We start from the raw sequence: 14,386 nt of genomic DNA on the forward strand, positions 1-14,386 counted from the left end.
ATAGGAAAGTATGAAAAGGAAGTAAAAGGATGTTTGACAATGATCAAGAACGAGATGGGACAACAAGAGACAGAGATTAAAGAAATCAAAATCAAAATAAAGGAGATAACGAATTGCCAGAAAAAGAAAATAGAAAATTTGGAAAACAAGTTTGAAAACGCTATTTAAGCAGACAGAGAAGAAATGGAAAGAAAGATTGCGGAAACCAATATTCAACAAAATGTAGGAGAAAGAAGAGAAATGGTTATACATAGCACAGATGACGTGAAGATAAGGTTTGGCGGGGATGTAAGAAGATTACACCCAGTGCCGTTCATAAATAGCCTGAAAAAGAAAATACAACACATCGGAAATTTCGAAAGAGCAAAAGAAACTATCAGAAACCATCTCAAGTATGAAGCAAGCCTATGGTTCGATAGTAAAGAAGAAGAATTCGGCAATTGGCAACAATTTGAAGAAAAATTTTTGAATTATTTCTGGGGAAAAGTCCAACAATTGGAAATTAACAAGGAATTGCAAAATGGGAAATACAATGATAGAATGGGGGTATCAGAAAGGACATATGCTTTACAAATTTACAATAATGCAAAACATTTACAATATAATTACTCATCGGAACAATTAGTCGAACTGATTGCAAGACATTTCGAAGAAACGCTGGAAGACCATATCATATTGCAAAACTACAAAGACATAGATAGTCTATGCCAATTCTTACAAATAAGAGAATCACGTTTAAGAGAAAGAAAATCAAGAAGGTCGCGAGAATATTACAGGCCCCGAGAGACACAGGATTACAGAGAGAGAAATCAAAATAGGAGAGACTATACAAGACGAGATTTTAATCCCAGAAGGGAAAACGAAAATAGAGACAACGGAAGAGGAAATTATGAACAAAGAAATAGGCAATGGAATGAGGACAGAAATCGAGAATACCAGAATAGAAACAACACACGCTCAAATCAAGAAAACAGAAATAATGGTACACAAAATGAACAGGGATATCGAGAAAACCGAAACAGATCCGACAGACCAAGAGAAAATAGAAGAGAGGTAAATAATACCCAGACAGAAGAATATGACGGAGAGAGAAATTATGACGAAAATATAAACAACGATGAGCAACCGGCGTCTTTTCACGACGGCGCTCACTAAAAACAAAAAATCAAACAGGAATCTTTTGTCACCCCAAGGAGTTTATTAAATTGGCAGGAAACAACGAAAAGAAAAATGGAGTTAATTTAAAATTTGTGGATGGATTTATCAACGAGAAACCAATTAAAATTATGATAGATACTGGATCTGAAATAACATTGGTCAACAGAAAACTAATAGAAGAAGTTAATTTAACAAATTTAATTTACAAAATACCTAGGGTAAATTTAGTGGGCGAAAACAAACGGACATTGGCAACTATAAATGAAGGCATACGAGTAAGGGTACGACTGGGCAAGAAGATGTATGCACTACAATGTGTAATAATGCCAAACATGTCACATGACATGATAGTAGGAGTTGACGAATTGGCAGAAAAACATGTAGTGATAGATTTTAAAAATAATACGATGAAACTAACAGAAGAAAAAGAAGAAGACCAGGACAAGGGACATGAGAAACAAAATACGGACGAATCAGGGAAAGAACAAACAATGGAAATGAATTTGGCAACGAAGCAAGGACAAAGAAGAAAAAGGAGAAAAAGTCAGAGAAAGATAAAAGAAAATGAAACCTGTGGATCCTCAAAAGAAGAGTTGAGCCCAGAAGAAGAAAAATTGAGAGTATCAAAAGCAAAAGAAACCTGGGATTCCTCAAAAGAAGAGACGAGCTCAGGAGAAGAAGAAATAAAGCTAACAAATGAAAGTGAAAAGAATATGATTGAAACAGTGGTATTTGAAGAGGAGGTATATGCAAACGAGGATGCAGAATGCACGGTAAACATATGTGAAGGGTCTGAGGAAAAAGACAGAAAATTGATATGTGGAGAAGGAAAAGAAAAAGAATTGCGGTTGATGTTAAGAAACTACGAAAATTTGATCAATGAGGAAAACAGAGTGGCGAAAAAGTACGAACATTCATTTGAGGTGAAAAACTTGGGAAATTTTCGATCAAAGACTTACCCGATTCCATACAAGTATCGACAAGAGGTGAAAGAAGAAATTAATAAAATGTTGGAAGATCAAATCATCGAAAGATGTGATTCACCGTATGTTAACCCGATTGTGATAGTAAAGAAAAGCAATGGAGAATTGAGATTATGTTTAGATGCCAGGAATATCAACCAGCACACTGTATCACAATATGAATCACCTCTAAACATCGAGGCCATTTTTGGAAGAATTACGGGATCACACATATTTTCTAAAATTTACTTAAAACACAGTTTTTGGTTGATACCTTTGGCTGAAAACTGTAGAAACTACACCGCTTTCTCAATTGATGGTATTGTCTACCGGTTTAAGGTAGTGCCATTTGGATTGCAGAGTGCTTGTGCGGCACTCGTCCGAGCTCTACATACCATTTTAAATCGCCATGAAGATTTCATAGTTCATTATATCGATGATTTATTAATTTTTGCACAAGATACTCAGAGTCATCTGGAACACATAAAAATAATTCTGGAAGAATTGGACACAGCGGGATTGAAATTAAACATTGAAAAATGTCAATTTTTTCAAAAAGAAGTAATTTATTTGGGTTTTCAATTGGACACCAAAACAGTCAGATTAGCCGAAGACAGAGTCAATCAAGCTCATAGATGAATACCCAAGACCAACGAATTTGAAAACATTGAGAGGTTTTCTTGGCACGATTAATTATTTTAAAAAGCTGATTCCCGATTTGAGCCAAAAGGAAATTCCTCTGATAAAATTGCTAGGGAATAAAATGGAATTGGAAAGAAGAACAGGAGGAAGCTTTCAAAACATTAAAACGAGAATTCGCAAAAGGAACGAAAATATACCACCCCATTTACAATTTACCTTTTATACTCCGAACTGATGCGTCCATACAAAAATTTGCAGGAGTTCTGTCTCAAATACAAAACGACCAAGAAGTGCCGATATGCTTTATATCTCGAGTGACTAAAACACATGAGAGAAAATATAGTGTTACAGAATTGGAGTTTGCCAGTGTACTATATTGCGTAAACAAATTGAGGTTTTACTTATTGGGAGCAAAATTCACAATCGAAACAGACCATGCAGCTTTAGTACATATCATGAAGAATAGATTAGTAAATAATAGAATACATAGAGGCATTCTATTATTACAGGAGTATGATTTTGAGTTCCGATATATAAAAGGAAAAGACAACATAATAGCCGACGCTCTAACACGGGATGAGGACACCGGAAAAAAGGAAACAATTACTCTACAGGTGGGACTAAATAGATTGATACAAGAAGAAGGGATATATTCGTTAAATGAGATAAGGACAAACCAGGAAGACCTAGAGGAAAGAGAGAAAAGAAGAGCGGAGGTAAAAAATAACATATATTTTAAGAGAATAGACGGAAAGGAACTATATATAGTGACACAGACATTGGCAGAAAAGATAATAAAGAAATTACATGAGGACAATGGGCATATTGGTAGCAGAAAGGTTTGGCTCGTTTTTAGGGAAAATTACATCAGCCGACAGGATTACCGCATTGCAAAGGAAATTACCCAGAAGTGCGATGTATGTCAAAAATATAAGAGTAGAAATTTCAAAAACGAAAATATTGTCAAAAATATTGAAGCCCGAAACAAACTAGACATTGTAGCAATAGATATGTTAAGCGATCTAATTATGACCACTAAAAGGAACAAACATATTCTAGTGATGGTGGATGTGTTTTCAAAATACGTAAAATTATATAGTTGCCGCACCACAAAGGGGGAAGAAATATTAAGAAAAATCGACAATTTTATAGCCACAGTAGGAACACCAAAAAAGATTCTACTGGACAATGCAACGTATTTCCGAAATGATCGTTTCAAGGGACAACTTCGAGAACGCGGAATAGAGACAAATATTGTCAGCATCAGGCATTCACAGAGTAATCCTTCGGAACGATTCATACAGGAAGTGACGAAATTTCTTCGCATTGCAACAGATGGTCAACATCGCCACTGGGACAGGAAAATGGCAGAAATAGAAGTGTATCTAAATACAATTCCGAGCACAGTAACAAAAGAGACCCCAGAATACATCATGAAGGGTGTACTGCCGATAAGGCCATGGGAAGACCCGGAGCCAAAGGAATATCAACAGGTGATTGAAACAGTACAGAGAAGATTACGGCGAAGCAACGAAAAGTATATCCAAAGACAGGAAAACAATAGAAAAAGAAGACCAGTGACTTTCCAAAAGGGTGAAAAAGTACTCGTGAGGGCATTACGAGTATCAAATCTTCCTGGGGGCATTTGCGCAAAGTTGATGCCTGTTTTCGAAGGCCCGTACATCGTGAATAATGAAAATGGGATAAATAGTTATGAGTTGAGGCATAGGAACTCGGAAAAGATCCGAGGAATTTATAATATTCACGATGTATACAAATATCACGAATAAAAGACAGAATTACATAAAGTAGATAGTAAGTTAGGGTATAAGACGTAGATTAAAGTAAGGAAATATACAGGGAGTTGGTTTTGCCTCGAGAAAATTTATTTAAAAATGCAGATAAATTTTATCGAATACAAAGGCGGGGATTTGTTATATTCCTATTTGATATGAGAACTAAAATTTTATAATTATAAGCAAAACTCAAATTAATATAAAAGATCTTCAATTTTCTCAACCACGGGCATGTAAATTTAGAACAACCTGTATACAACAAATTATTATATTTATGATTAATTATTTATATGGGAAATAAGCCACAATTAAAATGAAAAAAATAATTTTATTAACGTTTCGACGCCCAAATCGGGTGCCGTTGTCAAAATACAAAATATTACTAAAATAAACTAAAGTGTTGTTGCTAAGCAAAAAAAATTCTTCTAATAATTTATTTAATCTCACTCATTTATATTGGCAATTCAGACATATATTATACATTTTAAAGTAGAAGACTTTAAAATGATATTGCCAATATTTATGAGTTGCGTTCCTGGGACGACTTACTGAAAGATAGTTCATTCGATTACATGAAATTAACCCCAACTCAAGAATATCCGTCATAAAAAATTATAGCATGTGATATGTCTTTAAAAAGACAACCAAATGCAACGACAGTAAAATTCTCGCGTTAGAGACTTCATAGTAAATCACAAGGGAAAACCAGGAAAAACCCTGTGATACTATCCCGACATCGTAAGTATTTGGTCTTACATTAATTTACTCTCAAAAAATAATACCAAATTCTGACTTGTAACAGGTTTAAATTATAAATATTATTAATAATACTAGATATATAAGTAATACTAAAATATAAAATATGTACTAGCTCGATATTATTGACTTACTAATCTTGGTATTTTCTTTCTATTGACTTCCTCTTTCAGTATGGGTAACCACATCCTACTGCATTCTACCGAGGAATTTGCGACACAATTGGTTTCATTTAGCATAATTAGAGCCGCTTCTTTGATTTTTCTCTTTTTACTATCTGATTCTTTCAGGACTATACTTGAATCTCTCCACTGAACTCTATGTTCATTATCCCATGCGTGTTGACATATTTGAGATCTATCAAATTCTCTATTTTTAATATAAGATTGATGTTCACTTATTCTAACGTCTAATGGTCTTGATGTCTCACCTAAATAAAATTGTTCGCATTCACAAGGTATTTTATAAATGCAATTTTTTGTTCTTTCTTGATCATTGTTAGGTTTAGTTTTAGATAGAATAGATCTCAATGTGTTTGTTGTTTTGAATGTTGTTGAAATGTTGAATTTATTTCCTATTGTTTTAAGTTTCTCGGATAGTCCTTTTATATATGGTATTGATATTTTCCTCGTATTATTTCTGGTGAATGTTGTAGGATCCCGTTCTAAGTTGTTCTGTTCCATTCGATCCAATCTTGACAATTCCTTATTTATAAACGATTATTAATTATTAAATATATTAATTGTGGCTTATTTCCCATATAAATAATTAATCATAAAAATGCCACAAGGAAATAGCTTCAGAACAACATTATTATATTTAGTTTTTAAGAAAGTGATTCGAAGAAGCGTACGAAACTCGATAACAATGCGCCTAAGATAAACAAGTTTGAGTGACGCGGAACATTATAGTGTTCGCGGAAGGTTCGATCATTAGCCTACGCTAAATAAGACTCAGTGAAATAGATAATAGGTCATTAAGTTTTGTAAAAAGTAGAAAGTAAGTTTAAATTGGGAAATGATTATTTTTTCTTGAAATCCATTAAACATATTTAGAAAGATTAAAAGTTGGTATTGAGGAATACGGCGAATTAAAATTTGTGGTGGAATGTTGATTTTTGAATCTGGAAGGGATATTTAGAAAGTAGGGAAACGAATGAGGATGAGAGATCAGAATGTTTTGGGCGGTCGATAGGTGAAGTCCAGTGGTAGACGGTAGTGTACGAAGAGTGAAAAAGCCGGTATAATTCCGTAAGTGTTGAGTACCCATCGGAACGAGAGATAGGCCGAGTCGAGAGAAAAGAATCTCCTTGAGCAAAGAGTGTCCCGGTGGCTGATTGAAGTGGTTCGAAAAAGGTAGAACACTGCATCACGAGAAAAGCAGGAACGCGAGCGATACGAGGTAGTTTTCAAAGGAGAACATTACTGGAGGCCAGGACGAGTTTTTCATCGCAACCAAGGGTAGAAAAAAACGGGTTTTGTGTGAGGACATTCGCAGTTTACCAGATAAAGGTCAGTCTCATTTGTCAAGACATGAATGTATGGGTTTTTGTATTAAATACCACATTAAAAATTGAAGAACATAATCGCTAATATCAGAAGATTTTCATCAAACTTAAATCAATTTGTTGCTAATAAAACCTAATAGTTTCATTATTAATAAAAGTTTTAAATTGGAAACCAAAAGGAAATAAGATTCCCATTTTTAAATGTTTGTATTAAATAAATATAAGATCTAACAAATATTAAGCAGTAATTGCCATTTATATAAAATAAACAAAATTTTGATTTATAATTGTAATCCATATGTGTGTATTATTTTATTTTTTCCTATCCCGATTAGGAACCACTGAGAAATACTTAGAAGTCACGAAAGTAAGTAAGTAATTTTATAATTCGCCCTGAGATTGAAAACATATTGATATGTTATCTGGTTGATTAATTAGATTATCATTAATGCATTAATTAAATTAAATTACATATAAGAATATCATCACATATAAATAAATAAGAGTACAATAGTACTTTAAATTGAAAATTAAGGGTTTTGTAATCACAAAATCCTAAAGTCCGACACCCGCAAGATATCACTCTAGTGCGGTATTTATGTTATTACAAAACATTCAATTTTCAGTTAAAGTACTTATACATCTTTAAATATTAAAGATTGTCGATCTCTTGTCCGACAAATTTACAGCCGGGTTTGGTTAGTTCCACAACGTAAATATGTTAATGAAGGGGGACGCGGAAACGCGTCCAACCTGAACTCTAAAATTTTTCAGAAAGTGATAGACTCGCTCAAACGAAGACATTTTTAAGACTTTTCTAATCATCTTCCAAAAAGGACGGTGTACTGTGGACTCCACCTTTGGTTGAATATTTTTCGAGTTATTGCGAGTGAAATTGTTTATTTTTCAACAAAAAAAAACACGTTTTTAGACGGTGATTCGCAAATAACTCAAACATTTTTATCGAATAAAATATTATCAAAAAAATATTTTTAGCAAAAATGTAGCTCACAAAAAACAAAAAAAATGGTCTATTCATGAAGTCAATCGACACAGTAAAAGCAAAGTTAAAGCTCATGAAAAATTGTTCGTATTCGTCCAATTCCAAATCGAATATTTCAACGTAAAATAACCAAAATAAAGCACTTTTCGGGGAAAACTCAATAAACTTTTTTTAATATTTAAAAAAAGCTTTATTTTTTATAAAAGTATCTAGGATCAAAACTAATCGAGTTAAGCTCAAAATAAAGTTTACCCACTTTTTTTGGTAAAAAAAAATCGTGTAAATTTGCCCCTGTTTAGCAACTCAAATAAAATTAATAGTTAGCAAGTTACCATTTACTTTATATATGTATTGTTTATATGATCTGTAAGTTTGACCGGTTAAAAATTTTTATTTTTGAAAAAAATTGGTTTTTTAGTAGGATAGGGTTTTTTATTTTGGAAAAATGCCCTTTTCAAAATAACTTAAAAAGTATTAGTGATACAAAAAATCTCAAATAGTAAAGAAATGTAGGTTTTGCCTTGATAAATATTATGGTTTTATTTTGTTATTAACACAAAAATTGGTTAAGATATGGCTGTTCAAAATTTGAATACACTCGTAATTAGTGACTCGTTCAAAAATAAGGTTAAGTTAAATAAGTTAAGTAATTATTTATAAAGCGGTAATGATTAGTTTAATTTGGGGTGCGAAATAGGGGGAGACTTTCACGATTTTTTACCAAAACAAGGGGTTAACTTTATTTTGAATGTAGTCGCTTAGTTTTAATGCTAGAAACTGTTATAAAAAATAAAGATTAAGCTTGTTTTTGAAAAGTTTCATTGAGTTTTTCTCGAAAAGTGCTTAATTTTTTGGTTATTTCACGTTGAAATATTTGATTTGGAATTTGAAGAATAAGAAGAATTTTTCATAAGTCACAACTTTGTTTTTACTGGGTCGATAGATATAATTTTTTATAAGCTATATTTTTGCTAAAAATATTTTTTAGATCAAATTCTTTTTGAGTTATTTGCGAAAAACCGCTTGAAAACGTGGTTTTCTTGTTGAACAATAAACATTTTCACTCGCAAATAATTTAAAAAGTATTGACTTGATCACTTCGGTGGTGACACTGAAAATTACACGGAATCTCCGTATTTCACGGTCATTTACTAGGCTATTACATATACGTTTTTGTTACACAAGTCGTATTTAGTAACTTTTTAAAGAGGGCCCCATTTCCAATTCTGCGGGGGGGGGGCGACGAAGTTTGTTACGCCACTGCAGAGTTGTAATATTTACTTTTGAGAATTAACCACGAGAAGCAGTAGAAATATTATACAAAAACCAAAATAAAATAATTCGAGAACATAGTCTACGCTTCTTGCTATATTCGCAGTGACAACGTACATACATAAGGGCTTTAATGTGGAATTCGTCAATGATGTGATTAGGGAACAACTTTCGGCCATTAATTATGCACACGTTTAAGTGGTGTATCAAATTATTTTAGTAGCATACTTGGAATGACTATAGTGTAACTCTTTTTATTTGTGTTAGTCGGTTAACTTAGGTTAAATTTGCTACCTGGTGTTGAAAAACTAGATTATAAATAATGTAAGGTACATCTAGCTGAACTCATTTAATTAACCTTCATAAACCATGGTCAAAACCTTAAATTAAATACTGAGTGGGGTGCAAATCTACCCCAACACAACGGCGGATCCAGCAGCCTTGCAAGGAGGGGGCAATGAAATAAAAATTTTCTCGTCACTCGCGTACGCAGGATTCTTTTTCGGTATGGGCTGTTACTTTATTTTTCTTTATGTACCATGTCCTTTCAGAACGTTGGTTACTATCACAGCTATCTTAATTTTATTCACTGCCACCCTAAATCAACCACGAAGTGCTTTTTTAGTCCTGGACTGCGTTTGCCTTCTATTTTCACTTGCATAATATTTTGTAGCAACCTATATTTGAAACTTCTCATTACATGTCCAAAATACTCCACTTTTCTCTTCTTGATGCCTTCTATAATCTCAGTAGTCTTGCTGAGACGTTCTAGTATTGTGAAGTTTCGAATCTTCTTCACCCAAGATACTTTTAAAATTCTTCTATAGAACCACATTTCGAAAGCCTCAAGGCGATTTAGGTAAGTAGATCGATTTTATTCACAGTCCAAGACTCGACACCATACAGTAAGACCGAGAACACGTACTTTGGAGAAGGAATTGTGTTTTATGTTTCATTCCGTTATTCAGTTGTCAACAGGACAAAAAACTATTTATTTTCAATCGTAATTATCCCTTTCTTAAAAAAAGGCGACACCAGGCGAAGTCTCAAGGAGGGGGCAATTGACCCCATTGACCCCCCTTGGATCCGCGCCTGCCCCAACAGGTTTGACTTATTTGTATATTGTAATTAAGGAACACCAATACTTCTGATTATAAAAAATGTATATTTGTTATATGCTCTAAACATTGATAAACGATTAGACAAATTTAGACAAAAAATTGGATGCTGTGAGACTTTTTGAGGTATAATTTAGTTATCATACTTGTACTGATTGCACCGAATACAAAACTTTCGAGATTTCTTGTCTTTACTTCTGATTTCCTAATTAATGGTTGGTCCAAATCCAATAAATACAATATTCTCTTATCTTAACGATCAATTTTCCAATCTGGATTTTTCAACATCCAAAGTTTATATTTGTTGGTGCCACCAATGTGCCACAGATAAAACAATCTACCATGTATAGTACCTATCAAAATATTTTAGAAAACCTTAATCTTAAGCTTCTTAAAAAGTTATTTCTATTTGAATTGTGTCGCTAAGTTTACGGCCCAGGTAGAAATGAAGCTAGGACAAATAATCCCCGGACGAATATTCCCGGACAAAAAATCCCCACAAGTTATCCCTGGACAAAAAATCCACGGATAAATAATCCCCGGACAAAAAATTCCCACAAAAATCCCGAACAAATAATGCCCACAAATATTTTTGGCCATATATCCCCACAAAAAATCCCGGACAAAATATTCCCAAGAAATATTTGCTGCCGAATAATTCTCTAAAAGATTTCCCGTGAATGCAATGTTTTTCAGCCTCAGTGCATGAGAGATATAGATAGCAATCGCCATGACACCGCTTTTCGGTAAGAAAATATTGAATAGCAATTAAGATTAAGTATGAATTGTAATTTCGATTACCAAATTTCGAATTCCAAAATTTTACATGACAAAAGAGCGTAAGTTTTAATTACTGTAAACATTCACTTAAATGTTTTGCTCACTCTGCTTTGAATGACTACATATGTTCAAAATATTGCATATTGATGATGATGACTGCTGGTCTAGAAAACGATAAGCTTGATTGTAATACAAAAAAAACCTCTTCCTTTTTGTTAATTTAACGTCAAAAATATTTAGTCATCATCATCATCAATGTCGTTATAACTCCTTAAGAGTCTTTGTCGCGTTTACTATTAATTGCCTTCCATACTTGTCGGTCCTCTGCCACATTTCACATTGTCTCACTCCCATTTTTTCCAGATTTTCTCTTACTGAATCTTTCCACCTTTTTCTAGGCTGTCTTATAGACCTTCTCCCATCTGGCATCTCCCCGAGCAGCTATGAAAATTTTTTGAAAAAAATCACATTTTTTTGCCAGGTAAAGTTTGAAGTTTTCGGCATGGAATTGGAATTAGAAATTAGGTAAAATTTCGGGAAAATTGTTATAGAACTATTCGGCAGCAAATATTTCTTATGGATTTTTTGTCCGGGATATTTCGTCCAAAAAAAATTGTGGGGATTATTTGTCCGGGATTTTTGTGGAAATTTTTTGTCAGGGAATTATTTGTCCTGGGAATTTTTGTCTGGGGATTTTTGTCTAGGAATAATTTGTGGGGATTGTTTGTCCGAGGTTATTTGTCCAGGGATTATTTGTCCGGACCCCATACCACTGGTTACTTTTTTTTGAATCGTGAACTCTTGTTACATTTTATCTGTTGTATCCACTTCACCCTTTGTTTTATTGTAGTGTAATATAATATTCAGTTTGCAATTCTGCTTCTTCTCCAGTTATTTTTTGATCGTTATGTTCTCCCCTTAGAAGAATATCTGCTGCATTTGTTTTTGAGATATAAGAAACTAAGGTTTTTGTTTTCATTAAAGTTTTGAAAAGAATACATATTAAAATGACTTTGCAACACTCGTTCTACTTCATCAATTTCTTGTATCACTGTATCAGTCTCTCCGATATCACTTGAACTATCTTATATACCAAATCATTAAAATAACAACTATCGTAATCGTGTGTTTCTAATATCGTCAAAAGTCCTTTATCAGTTATCTTTGTTGAATAACGAAACTTGGGGTTTAACTCACTTTTATAAAGCAACACGACAAACACTACAACTCTAACTAAATACACTAGAACCAGAGGCAAATTTGAAGATTTGCCGGCCCTGCCGTCCCCTGAATTCTGCCGCCCTGGCTGTAGCCCATATGTAAATCCAGCCCTTACCATAACTAAAACTGTACAGAGATGAGATAAACACGTAGTTCTAGCAGCTATGAAATGAAATTAAGAATCCCCGACAGTGTTGATGTCGAGATACGGGGAATCCCCGTATCTTGAATAAGTTGGGATGTATGTCGTTACTTACCAAGTGGGGTGCGGCAGAACCCCAAGGAACCAAATTTCCTATAGCTTATTGCAATAAACAGAAACCTATCAAAAATTTTCTTATGCTAAATTATAAATTAATATATTTTAAAAAACATATTATCTGTAAGGAAATAAAAAAAAAATAGTTTTGAAAATATCGCCAAAAATATACGTATGGTATGGAGTTCAACTGTACCGCTCTTGGGTTTACGAAGGTTAAAAAATAAGAATAAACAACTAAAATCATTTCAATGTGTTGAAAAAAATCATACTGACGGCATATAACTTTCAAAAGTAATTTGAAGCAAATGAAGTAAAGAAACACAGACTTACTCACAATCATTTAATTTACTTCAACGACCGGTTTCGATCTCTACAATATACAGATCATCTTCAGGTCGGCGTTACAAGTGATTAAAGTATGCCGTTACAATCACTTCATCATTTAATCACTTGTAACGCCGACCTGAAGATGATCTGTATATTGTAGAGATCGAAACCGGTCATCGAAGTAAATCAAATGATTGTGAGTGAGTCTGTGTTTCTTTACTTCATTTGAAATGAACTCACATATGCAACTCATTCAACATTTTAATTTGAAGCAGTTTGTTTTTAATAATTCCAAAATATTCAGTCACCAACCAGATAAGCAATAATTTGGTACTATATAAATGTAGTAGAATTCTTTTTATTTTTAATTGGACATTCACTTATTACAAATTTTAACAAATTATTTTTTTATGTAAATTACAAATTAATTGCAATTCTTGTGATAGTATATTTTTATTATGCTATAAATAAATTTTCTATATAAACATTTTCTAAATATTGTTTTTATTGAAATTATCTCAAGGTTAACTTTATAATAAATTATACTACCACAACAGATGTTTCTAATAAAAATATTTATTAATTATTATATTTCTATGGATTATTTTGAACAGAAGTTTTTATTGAACATTTGTTTTAACTGAATCTGGTATGGTTTGTATAGAAAACAAAATTTATAATAAAATATATATATTTAAGTTTCAAATATTTTTGCAAAAGCAAGTACTTAATGAAAAGTTAGGATTATGTGTAGAATAGTGCTAATTATATCCATAACAACAGTTACCATAAGTATATTAAAATTAAATTCAATCAAAAAATGTTGTTTTATGTATATTTCAAAATAGTTTCGATTGCAAATACAAAGACGCATTATCTGCAATACGGCAAAACTTTTAAAACACCTACAAGAAAAAGGAAAGAAACAACAGTTTCTTTGTTTTACAAACTTATTTAGAAACAAACTGCGCATTGTTAGTCAACAAGACCATCACCTTGGCAACGCTACTCTCGATATTTCCGCTTGACGTAAAATCTGTTCTTCGGTAAACAATATCTGATTGACCCGTCCTCTAAAAATACCTTCCAAACAAACATGACGTTGCCAGGTACAGGTAAATATGTATGTAAATGGAAAATACAAAATAGAAAATCAACAGTTAGCTTACCGCCAGATTCTTGAGCATAAAGTGGCACGCAGGATCGGGCCCAGAGGATCAGCAGGAGCAGGAGGGCCCCCCGTAGAGGGGCTCTCTGCCGGCCCTGCTTCATGGTCACTCGACACTTTCACATGGTTGTAGGGCCTCCAAACGGCCCGTCATGCTGCAAAGCACTGACGTTCCGTCGCTTGTGGTCTCTCCACGACGCTCTGGCGATGTTGCCAGCTGCGCAAACTGCATATCTCCAGGATTTTGCGCGTGTTTACTATAGAGGCGCTACCAAATGTTCGATCAAAAGTAATGAATGGAAAGTGCATTGTACAAACTAATCTTTGTTTCTTTATTTTTTTTTTGGGTTAATAAGGCGTAAGATTTGAATGGGAAAATATATTATCTGAATTAAAACTTCCATTTAATATATT

At 33.2% G+C, this 14,386-nt stretch overlaps 1 protein-coding gene across 2 annotated transcripts in view; it reads right to left on the bottom strand.

Moving 5' to 3' along the window:
* The window catches only part of LOC114339579 (uncharacterized), a 597,550-nt gene extending 583,384 nt beyond the window's left edge, over positions 1–14,166 (bottom strand). For both annotated transcript variants that reach the window (XM_050642560.1, XM_050642559.1), the window contains exon 1: positions 13,974–14,166. In XM_050642560.1, coding sequence (XP_050498517.1) covers positions 13,974–14,076 — 103 coding nt within the window. In that variant the 5' untranslated portion in view covers positions 14,077–14,166. The remainder of the gene's footprint in view (positions 1–13,973) is intronic.
* Positions 14,167–14,386: the final 220 nt, after the last annotated feature.

The sequence above is a fragment of the Diabrotica virgifera genome, chromosome 2, assembly GCF_917563875.1.
Source record: "Diabrotica virgifera virgifera chromosome 2, PGI_DIABVI_V3a".
NCBI lineage: Eukaryota > Metazoa > Arthropoda > Insecta > Coleoptera > Chrysomelidae > Diabrotica > Diabrotica virgifera.